The sequence below is a fragment of the Zonotrichia albicollis genome, chromosome Z (assembly GCF_047830755.1).
Source record: "Zonotrichia albicollis isolate bZonAlb1 chromosome Z, bZonAlb1.hap1, whole genome shotgun sequence".
In the NCBI taxonomy this organism is placed as follows: Eukaryota; Metazoa; Chordata; class Aves; order Passeriformes; family Passerellidae; genus Zonotrichia; species Zonotrichia albicollis.
Window position 1 is genome coordinate 7563767 of NC_133860.1, and position 21805 is coordinate 7585571.

The following is a 21805-nucleotide window of genomic DNA, read 5'->3' on the forward strand; positions in this document are numbered from 1 at the left end:
GAAATGTGTTCTTTTTGAGGAGTTTCAGATGGTGCAGCCTTTGCCTCTTCATCTGTAACTGAAATTTGCTTATAATTTTGGAGAAGATTTCAGAATTTTGATTGCAGGAAAATCCACAGAGAGACTAAACCCATATACTTCAAGATTCAGCTGAAAATGTCCTGATGTCAATAAATCCCAAACTGGAATCAACATCTGCTCAGCTGAAGTTGGAGTTAGTCTCACTAACACAAATCATTCATCTTTCCAATGTCTATATCCTAAATTTCTGCAGTCTTTAACTGTAGTGACTCAAAGGTGCAAGAGAGCACATGCTGAGTATTTTAGTTTAAATCAGACTATTGATTCATTTAACCTGTTCCCTGAGCTGTAGTAGGAAGCTTTATTCATTTTCTATAGAGGAATTTTTAAACATTAGGCTACTAAGGGCTGTTTGTGATGTATTAAAGCAAGTATGAGGACGCAGAGAAGGGAATAAATAAAAAGACATTTACTGCAAGCCTTAAATGATTTCATGCATGTTCAGCTATCACATCAAGGAAATGAGGAAAGGCGATCAATTTATGTACTCATTATTATCAAGCAGAAGTTGTAAGTTTTTAGGAGTAATTAGAACTGAAGACCAAACCACAAAACCTGGGGAACCTCTAAGTCTGTTTTGCAAGGAATTATTTATTTCCTTACTTGTGTCCAGGTTCTGTATGAGCAACAGGGCAGAAAAACGAGTAGCATTTAAGATGAGGATGTACCTTGTTATGCCTGAATATCTTACTGATCAGGTAAGATATTCAGCATCCACCAGATCAGGCCTTATCAATGTAGTAGTTAGGTTCTTGAGAAGATGGAGCTGAACTGGTTTTAGAACTGGGGCCTCCTGGCATCTCTGTTTTCATCTTCATAAGCCATTTAACCTGTGTAGTGTGTGCTAATCCGGTATCTGTAATGTGGGTGACTTTGAAAAAGTAAAAACAAACAAACAAAAAAAAAAGCATTATTAAAAAAAAAGTTAAAAAGGTATATAAATATATGTATGTATCTATGTATACATAATATGTGTGTATATATATGTGTGTGTGTATATATATGTATATTATATATATATGTATATATATATATGTATATGTATATATATGTATATGTTTAATATATGTATATATATGTATACATATATATGCATGTATTAAAAATATATATATTTACCAAATCCAAAACAAACAAACCCCACCAAAAAGTCAAAATCCATAAAATTTCTTGCAAAATGAAATAATCCATGTTTGAGGACTTAAATATAGCTGATGGCAAAAATGATGCTTCAGCATGACTGGACACTTTAAAACCTGTGTAATTGCTGTCACTTGTGCAGTGCAGTTTGGAAGAGACACCTGTGATTTCTTCTCCCTGCTCTAATTTTATCTGGACAGGTTCACCCTGTACTTACTTTCCCCAAGGCTTTACAGGTCTTTGATCCAAGTATGTGATCTATTAATGTGAATGAGTCTTGTGTGTATTGTCTTTATCCTGCTATTGAAAGAGGCATTGTTTATGAAAACACAGAGTGTTCCGTGTTTGTAGCTCTCTCTCACGTTATAGATTTGGCTTGCATCCTCCTCATTGTCTTGGCAAGATGAAAATTAAACAAGAATGCGTGCGCCCCCATTGGGAAAAGGATACATTAATTACTGTAGCTGAATGACATTGATTACAGCAATTAAGTTGTTGTTTTTTTTTTTAAATAACATCTTTCATTCTATGTGACTGTGCTAACCCAGTGTTTTCTTCCTTTATTTTGAATATTGTCTTGAGAGAAAAGCCTTCTTTCATATTCAAATAACCTTATTCTCTGTTCATAGAAGTTGTGCATACAGTGTGGCAGAAAAATTTATGTTTTAAAAATGCTTTCACCTTACTTTTTTAACCTTTTTCTTCTCATTTTCTTCTGTTGGGAGAAAAATTAGGTACCTGTTGGGAACTAGTAACAGTCTTGCTTTATAAGCATTTTCTAGGTCCAGAAAGCCTTAGGAAAGTGTCACATTCAAGTTACTTTAGAATATATTATCTATGCTCCATTATTGGCTGTGGTTTCTGTCCAAGGTTAAATAATCTGAGCAGTTCTTGGTTTTACTAACAGGAGCTGCATTGTGTTACTCGTGGGGGATTCTATATAAAGGAAACCACGTTTCCGTGATAAAAAACTGATTTCCTTTAGAATGTGCAGTTCACTAGGTGACAATTTTTAATGTGTTTTTAATAAACTGATTGTGGAAAGAAATAATTTTGCTTTATAGTGAATATTCCCCCTGGTGTGCTTCTTAAAATTGAGTTCTGTATTCAAGAACAAACTTGAGTTAAGCAGAGTAACACCTTTGTAACCTGGCTATAAAGCTGTGTTTATGGCAGGAGTTATTTATTTGAAAATACAAAATAAACAGGCATTTGGGTAATTATTGTACTGCAATGCTGTAATGCAGGGGATCAGCTAGGCCACTCTTCAGCCATTCAGCGCTATAAAACCCTCCACTTCTTTATGATGTTATAGGTTTCTCATCATAATTGTATTTTTGAAAGCAGAAAAATCCTGATGAGCCAACAGATTTATCTTCTGGGTTTTTTAGTACTATATGATAACTTCAAGTGGTTTAATAAGTTTTTCTTTAATGAGTCTTGAAAGTCTTTTGTTACAGTTGCTTTTAAAAATTACTCATGTAAAATATGAATAGTTTTATTGCTTAGAATAGTTGCAAGTTTTTTGATAATTCTGCATCACTGCATGCATTTTATCACATTGTATATGACTAGAGAGTAATTTCTGTTCCCTTAAAATGCACAAGCTTGTCATTGAAATGTGTAAAACTTCCTCCATGGATAAATGTGTATCCATGAAAACATTGTATCTCTGTTACTCTGGAGCAGTAGTGACACGGTCAGGGACTCCATTATTTTGACATTCTTTTATGATGTTGCTCAGTGAATCGTAGTCAAATGACACTGTCTCTGATTGTCCTTCTCTTAGATTTAAAAAACAGAGTGGGAAAATATGTGAAGTGCAGGGGATTTTGAAAGGACATTTATCTGTGGACCAGTGAGAAGTCACCGGTGATTAGTTCAGCAGTTAGTAATTACACTGTTTAATATGATCTTCTGTAAGTAGTAAAGGAAGGCTTGTTGTGCTAAATATTAGCACATTCCTACCATACTGACATCTCGTTTAATTTATGCATTTGTTATTAGTTACTTTTTTATGTAAAAAGGGAAGGCATCACCATTTTCTCTGTTAATTATCTCAAGTGCTTTCTATTTCAGGAAAAGAATCCTGTCTCCTTTAACAGCTAGAACTTGTAGTGGTTGTTCTTTAATTTAAGATATTGATAATCTGCATTTGTGTGTTTGAATCTTGGTTTTGTTTTGGTATTTGAAAACCCAGAAATCCTTTGCTGTGCTTCTTTTTTAGGAACAGAGTGCGAAGACCTTATAGAGGAGCTGCTGTGCTGCCTCATCCAGCTCATTGTTGAAATTCCCCTCTTGTAAGTAGGCTTTTTTTTTAACTTAGTCTTCTTTTATAATCTGAGCATTTGAGAGACTATGAAACCTGTAGTAACGGGTTTATAATGTTTAAATAGTTGTATTTGAATGTTCCATGTGATGGAGCAGTACAGATAACGATAAGCTGCTGCCAGTGCCAGCCCTGAATATTCTGTTGGGAGAAGTACATGATGAACGTCTCACACCCAGTTCAAACCATCAACAGAAGTTATTCCATTTGTTTCAGGTACCCCTGTCAGCACACAGACAGTAACTGGTGGAAATGGTTGTGCTCATGGTACAGGGGAAGGTACAGTGGAGGTGTCACTTCAGCTCTGGGGTATGCAGTAAGGTGAAAACTAAAGTTCTTCTGCAGTTCTGTGGGGGTTTAAATTGAAAATAAATCATACTGTGCTATTTAATACTGATTTCTAAAATTCTGGTGAATTGATGTCCAAAGAAGGGACAAGAGAAATTAATAAGTGGAATGTTTCTGTAGATCTCCAGATTTGTTTACATGGCTTTTTTTTCATGCATCTGTTGTATTTGAGAAATGTTGATTCCATGTCTTGTTGGGAAATGTGTTGTAAAACATACTTCAGTGTTTTATGTAGGAGAGCATGCTTTGTTCTTTGGAAAAAAAAAATGTTCTTCCACTTTTGTGGAAGTGTTCTGATGAGTTTTGACTATTGTCCCCATGATAAACTTTACTAAACGTAGAGTGAGCAGTGTCTTTAGTGTTAAATTTCATTGTAGTCTGTGTCTAAAATGCAGCGCCCCAGCTGAAGCATGGCAGCTTTGGAGGATTTCAGATTGTCTGTTGCAGTGTAGTATAGAGCTCTGCTATCTCGTGGCTGGGATTGTTCTTTTGGCTGGGAAAACTGACAAGGATGCAATGTTTTTTGAGACATTGCTGTCATTAAATGCAGCTCTGTCAACGTTAATGCAAGGGGTTTGTGTAGGTAGAGTGTAATGAATTAGTGGTGTGATTCAAAGTGTCATTCCACAGAGCTTGTCAGGACTTCCTGGAACACATCCAGGCTTTGTTTGGAGCAGACTAGAGGAAGTACAAAGGGCTGAGAGGACTGTGATATACGGGCAAGTTCATAAATCCTGCAGGGTTTTATTTTTCTTTCTTGGAAGCACCCGTGTGTAGTCCAGTATCCTTCATAATGCCTTTCCAGCATGATAGTTCCTCACCCACTTCCACAACTGAGGCTCTCAGCAGCTCTGTCTCTGTGTGAATCTGGTTGCCACAAGTGGAAGCAGCTGATGGAAGCACTTAGATTACTGTAAAATCCAATGCTAAAATGGCTTGTTTAAAAAGAAAATTATAAAGCCTGTCCATAATTTAATATTCAGCTATATCAAAAACCTGCATTTCATAAGAGGTAGATGCAGAAGATTTTTGTTTTGTGGTTAGTTGGGTTTCTTTTGGTGAAATAAGTTTTTTTTTAGCTAACCTTCTCCTGAAACACAGTGTTGCTGATTGCTAATAAATACTAACACTTACAAAAATGTGTATTACTGTCTTGTTTATCACTAGAATATGTTTAACAGTGTGATAATGCCTTAACTAAGAATTTTGTTCCCATACATTGGAAGGGAAATAGGTAGGGGGAAGGACATACTGGAGAACTTGTGTTCTCTAATACACAGTCCAGCTATGTTCTTCAAAAAGGTGTTAAAAGGTATTACTTTAGTATTAATTTTTTTCAAGAGAGTGATCAGGATTGCTTTCATAGAGATTGTACTTCTTGCTTCCCACTCTCTTCCTGGTCAGTTATGACTAGAGATTCTTTCCCTGTTCTGTTCCAAGGGACTAGTCCATTTTTGTCTTTAGCTGGAATGAATCAAGAGAGCTGCAGGCTAGTATGTGAATTTGGGGAAGGAATAGATTGAGTGGAATAGATGAAATATTCAAACTTGTAATGATCTCTGTGTCGGAACTTAGGATCACCTGTGAGAGAACAGGCAGTTTTGGCAGCTTGCAATGGCACCGTAACAGAATGTCTGTCTGTAAAGATACTATCAAAGATTAATTTTTTTGGTGACAGACCATTAAAATATCCATGCTGAGCTGGTCTTCAAAGTATCTTTCAGAACAGCAAAGATTTTGTTAAGAGCATTCAATAGCCTTAAACAGGGGATTTGAACAATTAGTGTGTCCCTTGGGTTCTGCAGATGCAGTTTGGTGAAGGGGTGGATACTAACTGGCATCTGCTGTCTGAATAGATTGCTTGCCTGCACCCCAGTTAAAGCTTGTATTTTTCTCCTTCACTGAAGCTGTAACAATATTTTTAAAGCATGGAATGCCATTTCCGTGTTCAGAATGCAGGAACAGAGGTACCTGTGCAGCTGTTTTGCACTCCTTCCTTTTGAACTTGTTCTGAATGTCGATTCAGGTGCTTGGAATACCTGTGTGTGGTATTTTGCACACAGGTTTGCACACACAGGTACATAGTTGTTCCAGACTGGTTGGAGAGCAGCCCTGAGGAGACGGATTTTGGTATATCCTGGTTATACCCCAGAAGTTGTGAAAGGCTGGAAATGCCCCAGAAAGCTCCTGTGCCCTGGGCAGATCCCCAGCATAGGCAGCAGGGCAGGGGGATCCTGCCCCTGTGCCCCTGGGCTCAGGTGAGAGCCCACCTGCAGAGCTGCCCCAGCCCTGGCTCCAGCAGCACAAGGAGCTGGAGCTGCTGCAGCCAGTGCAGAGGAGGCCACGGAGCTGCTGCCAGGGCTGGAGCCCCTCTGCTCTGGAGCCAGCCTGGCCCAGCTGGGGCTGCTCAGCTGCACCAGAGAAGCTCCAGGGACACCTGAGAGCCCCTGCCAGGGCCTGCAGGGGCTCCAGGAGAGCTGCACAGCCCCTGGGGACAAGGCAGGCAGGGACAGCAGCCAGGCAATGGCTCCCAGGGCCAGAGGGCAGGGACAGATTTTGGCCCATTGGGAATGAGGAATTGCTGGCTGGGAGGGTGGGCAGGCCCTGGCCCAGGGTGCCCAGAGCAGCTGTGGCTGCCCCTGGATCCCTGGCAGTGTCCCAGGCCAGGCTGGATGGGGCTGGGAGCAGCCTGGGACAGTGGGAGCTGTCCCTGCCCATGGCAGGGGTGGCACTGGATGGGCTTTAAGGTCCCTTCTGACCCAAACCATTCTGGGATTGTAAATGTAAGAAGTTTGAGCTTGGCAGGGACACAGAATTCGGGAGGATTCCAGTCTTTTCTTGGGTATGTGCAGATGTCACTCACCTCTGAGCTTGCTCTGGTTGTCAGCCTTGGCGGAATAAGCTCATTTATGTGTACAAAACAACCAAAACAACCTACAGCATGCAGGTGGACTGTATTTCTCAAAATTAATAAGTAAGGTGTGGGATGTGCAAGAAGATAAATATCAGATCTCTGCCTCTTATTATGAAGCATAACTTTTTTTTTTTTTTTTTTTTGTTAGGAAAGGCCGCAGAGCCTTTTCTGGGAGGCAGAGCATTTCTGGAAGTGTCTCAGTTTTTTACAGGGAATTTAAGAGAATCTTTCTCAAAGTTAGTTTGTATTGGAAAAGGCAAATGTGCTTTAAGGCAGAAATAGGTTGCAGTAGGGACTCTGGGACTCTGCAACATTGTGGTGCTGTGTCTGAGAGTTATTTAAAATATCTTGAATTACCTTTCTGAAAAACAGGCTGAGCTGCATTGTACAAAATGCCAGGCATAAAGGTTTCAGGTTTAATTTTATAGGAAATACAGTTTTCATCAATTAGACTTATGCAGTCCCTTATAACCCTTATGTTACCATATGTTGATGTTTGATTTATGGTTCCCTTGGGTGTGCTATGGATACTCTGCTTTTATTTTGGTTTTGCTAATGTTAGCACTCAAGAGTGTACACTAATGATTCGAACTGCAGAGTCGGCAAAAAGATACAATGTTAGTATTTAATTGTATGACTGCTATGTAGAAACTATTGCTAACATTTTGTTGCAGGATGGAGATCCCAAAGCTTTAAATTATAAAGGCTTCTTTCAGCAGCTTGTTAAGAGCTGGTATCCATAACTGAACATCTGGTTGTTATCAGTGCATTTTCACTTCATTAAAAACTATAAATGCATGTGGAGGAAAAATGAAATACTGTGATCTAGTTACATCACTCCTAAGTAGCACCCTGTGGTGCCAGTACAAGTTAGCTGATATTTCTATTACATTCCCTTATTTTCTCTAGTTAGGGTTGTTTTAGGGTGCAGTCTTAGTTGTTTGGAAATGTTGACAATGTTGACAAAATTTAAATGTTGACAATGTTGACAAAATGTAAATGTTGACAAAGTTTTGACTCATTTAGGGATGCTCTCTGCATTTTATGGGAGCTTAAAAGTCAAATGTAGGAGGAAGAAAGGCAGTATAATTGATTAGAAAGCTCTACAAAGTAACTGCAGTGTAGGAAAAGTGCCATGTACAGATGATTAGATGTTTAGGCTTTTTTGCCAGTTGAGAGTAGCAAAGAGATTAAGAAATATTTTCTGTTCTAGCTAGGAGCGCTATATTTTAATTATTTTTGTTGCTTTCAAAAGAATAGGTCAGAGTAGTTCTTTGTAAAAGGAGACTGTTCAAGGAATTTTTATCAAGATTGCAGTAGCTCCATTATTTGGAAAACGTGTGACTTTTGCAATTTTGGCAACTTTGTCTAATCATCAAAGACAAACTTCCATCTGTTGAAACTGAGGTTGAAGGTAGCGAAAATATCCAAACTGAGAGAAATTTGTGTTTCTTCACTTTGAAGAGCCTCTAAGTTTTAGACTATTGTGCTCTGTTTAGGAGGGAGCTGATTCATACAAAGGGAGTTTTATTTGCTGCTGTACCTTGGGGTGGTAGGAGAACCTTTATCTATATCACATATTCTTACTCTGTTCTAGTTTAGTTTTTATTTTAGACTTAGATCAGTATTTTTCTGTGACCTGTTCTATCTGTTCACTAGGTGTGCTTTAATTTGTAATGAAATTCCTCACCTCAAAGCACGGTATCAGAGGTCTGTAGAGTTTTTTTGTACATTATTCTGTGTATCATATTCCTAATAATCTGCTTTCATATATGGTTTTCAGCCCTCTTTCCACAAAAGATGGTGAGTGTTGAAAAACCTCTGTTTGCAGGGATTTGGGTCTCAACAGCAAAGACAGAGAGAGGCTGTGGAGCAGGTTCACTTTCACTTAGGCTGCATCACTGATGTGATTCCTATGGTCTGGCTCTGTGTAGAACTCTCTGATGGTCTAATGTAGTTGTTTGGTCACCTGGGTCATCTCCTCTTGCCTGGAAGCTGCACCTGAGAGTCTCTGCAGCTGTCCATTTCTGTAGGAATTTGGGCTGCTCTCTTGGGAGCTGTTGTTTGAAAAGTAATGTCTTATAGTTAGTGGATATTTGCAACAAGACATGGTGATATGAAAATTAAATGGAGAATAATACAGCTTCTGTGCAACATTTAGAAGTCCAAAATTTATTCTAGGATTTTTAATCTGTAGAGGGAAGAAATAATTATCAGTGAGGCGACAATATACACAGTCACATAGTCCCAGATGGTTAAGAAACAGGTGTGTGAAAAAAGGCTCTAGAATAATGTTAATCCTTTAGGTATTACTTCAGAGTATTTCCGTACTGTTGATGCTGCCAGGGCTGGAGCCCCTCTGCTCTGGAGCCAGCCTGGCACAGCTGGGGCTGCTCAGCTGCACCAGAGAAGCTCCAGGGACACCTGAGAGCCCCTGCCAGGGCCTGCAGGGGCTCCAGGAGAGCTGCACAGCCCCTGGGGACAAGGCAGGCAGGGACAGCAGCCAGGCAATGGCTCCCAGGGCCAGAGGGCAGGGACAGATTTTGGCCCATTGGGAATGAGGAATTGCTGGCTGGGAGGGTGGGCAGGCCCTGGCCCAGGGTGCCCAGAGCAGCTGTGGCTGCCCCTGGATCCCTGGCAGTGTCCCAGGCCAGGCTGGATGGGGCTGGGAGCAGCCTGGGACAGTGGGAGCTGTCCCTGCCCATGGCAGGGGTGGGATGGGATGATTTTTAAGGTCCTTCCCACCCAAACCATTCTGGGATTTTTTGTTTTCTCACCCTATTCTTCTAAGACCCAGTTTAGAATGCCTGGCATGGGGGAGATGCAGTACAAAATGTAAGAGATTCTTTCTGCTTCCAGTCTGCGTTTGCTGAGTGCCCCCCAGGGACATCTCCCAAATGTTTGGAATCAGCTGTAATGACTGTAGAACATTATCAGCTGCCACAGTGTATATGTGCCATCAGTGAGTGTAAAATTAGGAGTGTTTCCAAGAGGAAAGATTATGTTCTCTTTGAGTTGTTGTACTTGTATCCTGAGGCTGATAGCCAGATATTGTACTTGCTTTTCAGTTTTAAAAACTGATCCTATTCTCTGTGGTGACTCCTCTTTCACCTTTCTGGTGGGCCCTCAGGAAGCAGGGAAATGAAACCTGGTTCCTGTATGATTTGAGACTTTTTGTATGAATCAGCCCTTTTGGCAACTCTCCTAAATTAGAAAATGGGTTACCTTTTAACCTTTTAATACTCGGAGTAGACAGCTCTGGCTGGGTGAAAGTTCGGGAAAATATTTGAACAGGGAGGGGGCTCGGTCTGGGGGTGGGAGTTGAAATTTGGAGTTTGGTTTCTGACTGTTCAGGCTGTTTGCTCTGTAGGTGTGAAATAATTTATGAGCTCCCAGCCTCTGTGTGCTGATATAGAAACAGCTCCTTTTCACGGAGTAATTAAAGTGTTTACAACAGCATGTGCCTTCAGAGTGTTAATTGGAGTTTGTAACTGAGATTTTCCTCTATGGTGCCTCTGTGCTTCACCTCGGTTCCTCTGTCACAGACCTCTCTCTCACAGGCAGGGAACAAAGCTGAATGACTGGGAGCATAGAAAGCACTTGTGAGCAGTGCTTGGCCTTGGAGAGAAGCCAGCAGCAGCAGGATGGTGACACATAGGTAGATTGTTGAAGTTCTTGGTAGGTGATGCTGATAGGAGGTCATCCACATGGTTTTGAATGGATAAAGCAGATGCCAGGATACTGAGGAGTTGTGGTTTTAACAGGATCATAGTTTTTTAAAAATGTATGTTCTTGGTTGAAGACCAGAAGAGAAGTGATACTCTCTCCAATCCACGTGTTGGAAGAATTAGGTACTGCACCAATTTCTCTAAAGAAGTACTACTGTATGTCTAAATGCAGTGCTGCTTTAAAGCAGCTGTAGAGGTCCCAGAGGAGCCCAGGATCTCTGTTACCTACCTGACAACACAGATTAAAATGGAATGTGGTCTGACTCAGTAGAATTTATTTCTTAGAGGCCGTGGACTTTCCATCCCTGGAAGTGTCCAAGGCCAGGTTGGAGCACGATGGGATAGTGGAAGGTGTCCCTGCCCATGGCAGGGAATGGGACTGGATGAGCTTCCAGGTGCCTCCCAACTCAAACCATTCTGTTATTCTAATTTTTGTCTTTTGATTTAATAAGTTGTTATCTAATGGTTACTGATTTATTTATGATTATAAATCATACAGCTCTGTAGTCGTTTAATTAAAAAAATTTAATTGAAATGATCTGGCATCATTTGCTTTTGGATGGAATCCATTGATGTATCAGTTTTTCATTGAAATGTAGACACCAAACACCTGTTAAATACACAGATTTGTTATGCTGGTATTGGGGAATCTTGCATTTTGGAGTTCCTCATTCTATGAAGAATTCATTATTTAACATAATCTCGGATAGATATGACATGATCTGTATTTTCTTCAGAGAGTACATGTTTATGTATCAGGTTTGTTGCCAGAAATCAGTTTTAGCTCAGGTGTCTCATGGGAGAACCTGGGCCTGCTCCATCCAGTCCCAGGATGTCACTGCATGCCAGGGGTGGTACCAGGAGGGCATTCCAGGCATGGGGTGTTCCAGGAGGACAGCTGCCTGGGATAAGGGAGAGAAACGATTGCTGTGAGTTCTGGACCTCAGTCTGTCTCAGATTCTCTCCATGTGAAAGACTCGAGATGTCTTTTGAGAGACAGACCTGGAGTATCTGCTAACTTACCTACCTGGTATGGGAATATATCTCCCTTTGGAAAGGGGAAGGAGAAAATAAGTGGAAAAAAATTGAGAATAACTCATGAATCCCCAAAAGAGAAAATCCAAAACAAGAGAAAGAAAAGACCTCTGCATGTTTTGTTACATTGCTTTGTGATCTCCATTTGCATAGAGTGTGAGCTCTATCTGTAGATTTTTTTATTTGTTTTGCAAGACACTTGAGAATGCCACAAAATGCCACAGAAGCTCAAAACGACATGTAGCTATTCTAGCTTTCTGAAAGAAGTAGCTAAATAATTTTGACATGTAATTGATACATGAGTTCATTATTTCTGGTTTCCTCCTTAACTGCAAGCAAACAGTTTCCAGGGGAAGTTGAAGATCAGCATAAATTCCATGTAAAGTCATTCTATATGACTGATAGCTTTGAATAAAATAAAAAAAAAATCAAAACCAAGTCCTCCTATTATATAGTCTCTCAATATAAATAAACAATGTGTTCTTTGAAGTTGAAAGAAGTTCCTGATAGTTCTTGTGATCCTTTAGAAATGCCTGAGTTTCAGAAAACCATACATTTGACCCTTGGTGGAGAAAATAATTTTGCTCTGAGGCTTTATCATTGTGCTGATAAATTAAGGGTGACTGGACCTGAGGGGTTACCCCAGATATCAGGACCCTGTTTGTGTTTATGTCAGAGCAGATTTAATTTGAACAGATTCCACAGGTTTGAGTGGAGTGTTTCTACAGTTAAATGTGCCCTGTCTGGGTTTTGAACTTAGAGAAAATGAGAGCAACTCACCAAGTGGGACTGCTTGAATTTACCTTTCTGGTATTTTTCTGTCGTGAGTTATATAAGAATATTGAAAGCAGATTTTTTTTTTTCCTTTATAAAGTGCAGTAATCTCTTAGTTTATTTTTTATGCTGATTCTTGTCAAAACAGAAAATTATTTTGTAATGTTTCCTCAAATTTGCTATTCCACTTGTGTGGGTTATAATAAAAATAAATTAATGAATGATTGAAATGGAGAAAAAGTATACTAGACCCCAAAATTTGTTTCCTCTCTGAATAGTGACCCAGTGCATGCTGTAGTATGTCATGAAGTTGTTACCCTTTTCATTCATCACCTTGGGGTAGGAGACATTGTTCTTGTATTCTCAGCCGATGTCATAATGATAAGTTTCTGAATGTTTTTCTTGTAATATCAAAAAAGTATTTTCCCAAACTGTTGCTTTTATTTTGATAGAAAAACATTTCTCTTTTTTCTCTTTTTTTTTTTTTTTTTTTTGTTGCTGGTGGCTGAGCCTTTGATAATTTGATGTTATGTATGTATTTAAGTCTTCTTTGGGATGCGTGTGGGTGGCGGATTGCACAGCTCCTCTGGCTCGGAGAGGGAGCGGGCACTGTTCCGAGTGCAGCCTTGCTTCTGGCTCAGATGAATTTGCAGTGGAACCAGATCAGAGTGTAACCTCTGGCCTGATCTAATTATCAGCATTTACACTGGCGAACTTCCTCAGGAGTGGGCAAAAAGTCAGGTAACTTGCAGAGAGCAAAAGTAATTCAAAAGGACATCATGATTTTCAGGAAAATGTTACTTAGGCAGTATGTCCTTTCCCAACCCATAACTTCAAATGTTTGGGGTTCAAATACTCAAATGAAGTGAGAGAAAATAAAAGGCAGTGAATATGCACAACCTTCATTTTTAAAAACATTTTTGTATGAGAGGTGGTGCAGTTCTGTGGATTGTGATCCAGGAAATTGTGATTCCAGTTTGCTGTTGGCTTTGAGTAAATAACTGCACTCTGGAGAAACTCTGGCCTGGAGCTGCTGCAGAAGAGCTTAACTTAAGCTGTCTGTGCATTGTGATGCATGAAATTCTTGTTTTCACACTTGTCAGTAATGCGTGTTGTTTGCAGTATATCTGGCAGCACGCTTGAGAATATTAAGCTATTTGGTTGTGTTAAAAATTAGACTGATTTCTTCTAAATAAAATGCTGTGTGTTTTAGTGAGGACCACACCAGCTCTGATCCTGAGACTAATGAAAATCTAGTCCTTCCTGGGGTCAATTTGTTTTGTTTCGGGAGATTGCACTGTAGTTTTCAAATCATCATTGTTTGAAAGTGCACTTAGTTTTATGCTTATACCTGTTCTAACTGTTGAGAATAAAATTTTTGGAAGGTGACATTGTAACAAAGAAAAATTTAGCACCACTGATTAAATAACATAGATGCTGATTTGTTCTTTGGTGTTTTGACTTTTTTAAATAGAGGTACTGTTAAATATTTGCATTTGACAATAATAAACAGATTTTGAATTTTCAGTAGGTCCCAGGTCAGAAAACCTTGATAAGTGTTGCAGGGAAACCATTGTAACTTAGCAATACTGGATTGTGAAGCATACTGTGGAAATTAAATAGTGGGAGAAGCATTAAAAGAACTTGCGGTAACAATAACAACACTTGATAACAATATTTCTGGTGAACTGCAGGGTGGTGCTGTTGCACCAAATGAAGTACCTCATTTTGGGGGACATAAAAATGGTCTTTGGTTGAAAGTAGGAATGATACTGGTTCATGTCCAAGTTAGTTCATTGCGTTTTAAAAAGTTTCTTGCAGTCTGCAATTTGTTACTGATTTAGGAGGCAAATGCCGTTTTTCTCTCCGTTTTAAAAACCAGATTTGTAACAAGGTCATTGTAGGCAGAGGTGGAAGGAGAAAGCACAAGATACTTTTAATAGTGTGTCTGTCATCTGTTTTGCTGCACAGCCTTTCCTAATGAACCTGGGCTAAATGAACTGTGCTGAACTGTCTGGTGTCTGTATTTAAGCATTGCAGCTCATTCTTTGTGATTGTCTTGAATACCTTGTAATACTTTGAAATTTTCTACTTCCCTGTTACCTCAAAAATACCGTTTAAAACTGAGCAATGTGTCCTGGTGCCCTGAGCATTTTGTACACTTGAGCTGGCATTTGTAGATAACAATCTTCTTATAGGGATCCAGTTTTCTTGGCAGATGGAGCCGTGTTGGGCTAGCTGGACATTCATTCCCTCACTTAGGATGATGGCTTTGTGACAATTTTGTTTAATAGTACAAAGGACACACTTTTGAGAGATTCTTAGTATTTTGAGGAAGAAGTATAGTCAGTCTATCAATTGCAACTTGAATGCCATGAGCAATACCTCTTTTTACATTGTTTTGTCCTTTGGTGTCTGAAAAGATTGCTTATTTCTAAGAAAAACATCCATTTTTGGTATGAAAGGATTCTGAGTTTCTTGAATTTGTTGTTTACATGTTCCCAGTTGAATCTCTCTGTGCTACACAGTGTATAACTTCAGGTGAAGCTACCAAGTATTCTTGGAAATCAGCCTGTAAACAACCCAGTAGATTAATCTCTGTAATTTTCCCTTTATTCTGCAGAGATATTACATACAGCATTTCCTTGGAAGCCGTGACAACTCTCATTGTGTTCCTCTCCTGCCAATTATTCCACAAAGAGATCCTGCGAGAGAGCATCATTCACAGATACCTGATGCATGGTCGATGGTAGGTCCTGCTCTGGGGTGCTGCCTAAGGGCAAAGAAAATTCTTTTAGGTTGTTTGTACCTGAAAACAGAAGGCAGCAAAATATTATCTTGATAGAAAATTTGTTCTGCTCAAAAGAAAAGAGATCACAAAAGCAAACATCTCTAAAGGCTCTTGGAGGGATTTGGGTGGAAATCTCACAGCCCAGACTTCAGTAAAACTAATTTGGAAATAGCTTTTATATTTTGAGGTTAGTTTCATTAACTTTAAACAGTATTTAGTTTTCAGGATGGTTTTTTGATTGAACAATGAATCTTGTAGCACTGCAGCCTGGAGAACTCGGGTCCCTCAGAAATGCTAGGGCATTCTTGCCGTCCTGATAAGCAGCAGTCCTTGGAAAGATGAGTACCCATGCTGGGCTGAGCTGAAGGGAGCACTTAGCTGGGGGTAGACTTGGTTGTGTGAGTAATACCACTTGCTCTGGCAAGTTGGTGGTTGTGTTCAAATGCACGGTGGCTTACGTGCATTTTAGTCAGGCTCCCATTCATTCTCTTTCAATTTCAAGTCCCATGTGGGCAGATTTCTCATAAATGTATTTATTCTCTGGTTTCCTGAAGTTTCTACTAGGTGTAAGAGACAGATACTACTGTGACATGCAGGGGAAGGAGTGAGGCTCAGCTTGGAGCACTGGGCAGACTTCAGCCTGAAACATCAGCAGGATAGGGCCTGAGCCTCAGGGTGTGTGGGGTATCCTGCTACTTCAGTCTCTGGATGGAAGGAATCAAGGGTTTGGGAGAAAATGGGCAGTGTTTGGGGGAAGACTTAGTATGTGATCTAAGAGGTCTGATTTGGGAGTAGGAGGAGCCTGACCTCTGGACAGAGATGTAGGAATTTGGTGGCTGGGAATCGAGAGCAATGTGAGCAGTGGAGTGATACTGGTTTGACATCCCACCCCTAAGGAGAGGGAAGCACCCAGGGTTTGTAGATGTTCATGATCAAAAGGAATGACAAAAGTCAGAGGATCTGCCAAATTTTATTAGTAAATTACACACTTGGCATGGAAAACAGTGTTTGTCCCTGATATTCCAGTGTAAGCGGAGTGGGGTTTGGATGAAGGTGGGGGGGTGCTGTAAAAGGAGAAAGAAAGGGACACAGAGAGAGAGAGGCTGGATCAAAGAAGGGGAGAGAGAAAGGAAGAAAACAAGAGAGATCACCAGTCCTGACTCCAATGTGGATCCAGCTGATGGGATATCCTGGGGCCCTGGGCTTTGTGGGGCACATTTAAATCTTCCACTCCCTGGGGAGAAGTTTCCCACTTTTTGTGCAAGTCAGTTCTCATTCACAGTGGTTCCTTCAGGCCTTTCTGGAAACGGTTTGGGGCTTTGGGCCCTTGGATGGGCTCAGAGTTCCCCCTGCAGTGCCCGGCCCTTCTGGCCCTGTCCCTGTGCCAGGCTGTGCTTTCCTGCAGGAGCCACAACCAGGAGGTTTGTCCCTAGAATGCTGCCCTGCTCCCACATGGCCCCTTCTCCAGCCACATCCTGGACTTCCTCTGGTGTGTTTCTACCAAGTGCTTGCTTGTAATTCCCAAAAACCCTTGGTTGGCTCCACACCATGCCCAAGCTGTTGGTGTTTGGGACATGAACATTAGCTCCTCACCTTCTCGGATTCTACAGATGGTCAGACAGTCCATCCTAACAGAGCTGCTTCTTTTCAGTTCTAAATCAGATGGGAATTGGAGTCAGCTGTTTGCTGTTTTGGAAATGCTACTCCATTCTGGAAATGCTGTAACCTTCTTGTTAAACCCAACAAATTCTACTGGCATTTTTCAGATTCATTGATGTGAGGTTGGTTGTTTCATTGGTCTTTGCAAATTCCTAGAGTTATAGAATCTTTGAGGTATGAAAAGATGTTTAAGATTGGTTCTGAGCTGCACACACAAGCAAAAATATTGTGGGTGTGGAAAGATGCTGTTGGTACCTCTTCTGTGTTACTAGAGCATGGAGTGAAAACTGAAAAAATACAGCGTTCCTTCCCATTGCATAAATTCTTTTCCAGTTATGTCTTGAGGTAAGCGAATACAGTGCAAACTAAATGGTTTATTTAAAAGTAGTACTTAAAAAACAAAACCCAGAAGGCAGTTTTCATGATCCTGCTGTGGAAAATGCTCCTTCAGACCCTTGGTGAAGTCTGGTCAGCTTTGCATGGGCAAGACCTTGGTGTTCTTTTCCTTTCCAGTCTTGTCAGCATTGGGAGAGTTACTGACCATCTTTAATGCCAAACACTAGCATTTGCACCCTACCTGGACTTTGTTGTGCCAAATTTTGTGAGTTGTGAGTCAACTAATTTTTTTTTTCCTTTCCAGTCTCCCATACACCAGCAGACTTGTGAAAACTTTGCTGTATAATTTCATTAGACAAGAGAGAAGCCCTCCTCCAGGGACGCACGTCTTTCAGCAGCAAACAGATGGAGGAGGACTGCTCTATGGAATTGCATCTGGGGTGGCAAGTGAGTCTGATTTTCTATAAATTGTATTTCAGACCATATGAAGTATTGCCTTCTGTGTGCCCTCTCTTGCAGACACACCTGTAGCCCATTTCTTTTTCAGCAAGTGATACCAGTGTAGAAAAGCTGTCCACAGGCCTGCGTGGCCCATCTTGAGATGTGTTAGAATCTGAAGCAATTATACCTGCAGGACAGCAGATGGTAAAAGTATCACCTAGCCCCTGGGTTTTTTTACTCACACTTTAAAAAGCCCTCAACCAACCAAGTAGTGCCCTATTTGATGAATCACATACTTCAAGTTACTTAAAGTGTTGCAAGAAATAGTTTTACGTGCACATTTTATTCTTTACAATTACTCTGTGCATCTGGTGACCTGCTCTGTGGCTCTGCTGGAGCAAAAGGTTGGGTTAGGTGGTCCCAAGGGGTCCCTCCAAGGAGGGCTCTTTGATGTGAGGGAGCAACCTAGATAGGAATTTTTGTAACATACTGTGCCTTTCCCAGTAAGTTGACTAATGTTTTTTCCTGATAAGTATGACTAGATTCTGACCTTTTCCAGACTGTTTGCTGTAGAGAAATACTGCCTGAAGAATAGCAAAGACTTGATGCCATTTGTTGTTCAGAAGAAGGTTTCTCATTTTTGTTACACTATACACTCTGTTTTGTTTGGTGGCTGCTCCCTTCCCCACACCAGATGTGTTTTACTGGTATATAAAAATCTGTCCTAGAGGTTTTTTTCTTTTCCACTGAATGAGAATAAAACATAATACAGTGCTAACAGCAAAGGTAGATATTATTTTCTTTCTCCCCGCTAAACTAGAGAACACTTTGCAAGTCAGTTGCTGTTAAAACCGATACTATTTATTTAGCTCTTTTGTGAAATCAATTCACTGGCAGCCTCCTGAGGGAATATTGAAGTTCAGGCCGCAAGGGGTCTGCCAGACCTTGCGCTCGGAGGCAGTGCCCGCGTCCCTCCTCAGGGCGGCAGCAACAGCCCGCGGCTGCTGCGCTCAGCCCCGTCCGCGCTCCGGAGCCGCGCCTGCCTCGTGTCGCTCACCCAAACCCAGCGCAGAGCCGTGGCTTGCTTTGCGATTCACTTACACGCACGCCAGGTTTAATCAAATTGTTCCTTGCAGTGCTTTATTCGAGAGTCCCATCAGCTATATTCTTTTCCTTCGTTTCAGTTGCAAGGAGAAATTGCCCTTAACGTGTTTTTCTGAAACAGTTTTCAGTATCTGGATTGTAGTTTTTCAGTTTTTGCTGCATGTTTTGGCACGTAGTATTACCGGAGTAGTTGCTGTTATTTATGTTATTATTAATTCTGATCTCTCCAGTGTCTTTCTGTGTCAGTGCTGCCACAGGCAAAACACTTCTTCCCCTCTTCTGGTTACTTGACTGATTTGTAAATGCATCCATATTGCCACCACTCGAGCCTCCCTCTGTAACACTTCTTACATGATATCCCCTGTGACTTTTTACCCGTTGTATATTAAGTTTCCATTTCTTAATGCAAACTCTTAAGATTTCAGCCTACATCTGTTCTTGTCTCTTCCTACACTCCCACCTCCTTCACTCCTCTTGAACCATTCCCTTAGCAACTACCTTGGCATACGCCTACGCTTGTTTTCTTGCTTCTTTCATGAGTACCTGAAGTGCCATCTCTTAGCCCGGCAAATTAAGTGTCTTCATTTAAAGCTTTAAGAAGAGGAGCCTTTTTAAAGAGGTTTCTAATTTCCTGCCTGGGAAAAGGGAAAAAAGGAGTACCACATCCTGTTAAAAAACAGAAATGTTTTTTTCTGTCCATGCCCAGACAGTTGCTTGAGATTTTTAAAAAAATATTTGCCTGTATATGATGTTGGACTATAGGTGAAACGTGGGCACAGTAGGATTGTAGAGTAAATGGCATATTTACCTGTCTTATCTCTGAATTAACTCTTATCAAATCAATACTTTGATTCATGTAGCCTCAGGTACATGGGTAGAGCACAGCACAAATGAAGATGCAGCAATACAAGGTGACAATCTGTTAGGGAGCAAAAGGGAATTTTGAGCAATAGACACCTGTGGAAAACTTTGATGTGATTTCTGCATTGCATTACTTTTTTGTGTTTTGTAATCTTTACATGATAGAAATTGAAAGAATGGAGGAATTGAAAACTCACTTCTGTGTTGCTCAGTGCCTTTTAAATACCACGTAATGCTTAAAGTAATTTTACTGAAATAGTCTAAATACAATCTATTTAGGATGAAAGGAGATAGGAACCTGGTTTAAACAAAAGTATTTTTAATATGACTTTTCGAGGCCTAAAATAATTATTGTACATGTTAATTATTTTACTTGATACCACAGTCATCTAAATTATCATGTATAATGTTACTCTTATTTTGTAGTCACTTGCACTGCAGCAGGAGATCAACAAACTCTTACAAGCACCGTATTTTAGATCCACCCTCCTTTTCCTTCCTTGTGATTCAGCAGGAGTGATAATTATACACGATATGAGTAGAATTTTACCCTTTCCCACAGTTAACCTTCTCCTGCTTCTCATCCTTTGTAGCCTGTTTTTCTTCCTCTCCTGAGCTTCCTTAACTCTGAAACCACACAACCAGCATCCTCACACCAATTACTTCTGGGTTTGGCCTCTGTCTGGATCCAGGTTACCTCTGTGCAAGGACCTTTTTCTGTCCTGGATATAAAATACCTGGATTGGATTGTCCTGCCAATTCTGTTATGCTCCAATAATTAAAGAAACAATGGTGGTTTTGGAAGGAGGGGAAAAATAATGGTATTTATTTTTGTGACTTCATAAAGGAGATTTTTCTCTACTGAGTCAACTTTGCTTTGTCTTTGTGGTCTTTCAGTAGGTGTGCACAGTAATTGTAAAGGGCTGCTAGATCTGGGGCAGTGTTGTGAAGCATAAATGACATTAATATCCATGGCAGTAGAATTTAGATATTAGAAACTCATTTATTGGAAACCAGAAATTAATTATTCTTGGTTCACAAAGCACATTGAACCAACTTACCCTCAAACCCAAGTTTTTTTGCTGGCTCTAAGTTCCCGCTTCTTTTTTGTTGAGATTTCTTAACATTTGCCAATTCATAGTCTACAGTCAACTAAGTTGAGACAACTTTTTGTGGACAAGCAATATTTTTTTTTAAATTAGTCATTTTATTGCTTGCAAAATAGAATCCTTGTTAGAGTGAGGAACTGCCAAGCAGATGATGTGCTAAGACAGGGAAATGATAGTGCTACTCAAGACTGTTGAAAAATAAGTCAATTTAGATGGTTCCCTTTGAAATAGTTGATCCAGTTTATACTTTGCTATTAAAAACAACTCCAGACACTAATGCATCTGGCAGAAGTGAGGAGTTGCTGCAACAGTGGGATCTTATTGACTTGGTTTGTGCTGTTGGGGTGTTTATGGATGTGAGGGGTACAATGCTGTATCTGTAAGGAGCTCAAGCAGAGTCACTGACCGGATTGAGCTTCATTAATCACCCAAGTCATCATCATAACTAATCTGCCACACAAATGCACTGTTGTAGCATTAATAGAAATTGCAGAATTCAGTGTGTAGTGATCACTGATGGCTTGTTTTCTCATGTCTGTATACTTTGGTTGGAGCTAGAGAAATATTCCTGGCCATTGATGATGTTATATCAGGCAAGTATATGCTTTACTCTGCACTGTACTGTTCAGCATTAGGGTACCTGAAGGTGTCAGACCTCCGTTGTATATCTGTGATTTATATACACTATAGCTTATTCTATTTTTTTTTGGTGCTGCTCTCTGGTTAATAGAAGCATTTGAATGGTAGTTTTTAACTTTACAAGAAAACTGTTTATTAATATTTAGTGTTTTATGTTACTATCTTTTTCCTCTTCAATTTTGTGTAGCCTGATTTGTAATATCTACATTAAAACATATCAAAGTAGAGAGACACAAAAAGATACTAACAATATGTCAGTTATTTCCTATTGTTATGGTTTCACCAACCTTTACTTCTGCTAGCAGATGCTTCACTCTGCTTGCTTCTACCTTCCAGATCCTTTTTGTGATGTGTCACAGGTCTGGTGTCTGTCTCTAGTGCTTAGTCAATGCTTAATTGCCTGTTCATGCCCACCACAATGGAAATGTACATTTGAGCTTTCTTTTCCCGTTCTGTCTGTTCATTTTCCTTCTTGCTTACAGTCTGTAAGTGCTCTTGATGCTGTAACTGTGATAT

General features: G+C 40.2%; 1 protein-coding gene across 8 annotated transcripts in view; it reads left to right on the forward strand.

The window, feature by feature from the left end:
* Window positions 1-21805, forward strand: part of DYM (dymeclin) — a 212298-nt gene that overhangs the window by 26672 nt on the left and 163821 nt on the right. For 4 of the 8 annotated variants that reach the window (XM_074532155.1, XM_074532156.1, XM_074532159.1 and 1 more), the window contains exons 6-9: window positions 3449-3521; window positions 3767-3859; window positions 14973-15098; window positions 17440-17582. In XM_074532155.1, the coding sequence (XP_074388256.1) occupies window positions 3449-3521; window positions 3767-3859; window positions 14973-15098; window positions 17440-17582 (435 nt within the window). The remainder of the gene's footprint in view (window positions 1-3448; window positions 3522-3766; window positions 3860-14972; window positions 15099-17439; window positions 17583-21805) is intronic. The other 4 variants (XM_074532157.1, XM_074532158.1, XM_074532161.1 and 1 more) reach the window with 1 other exon arrangement.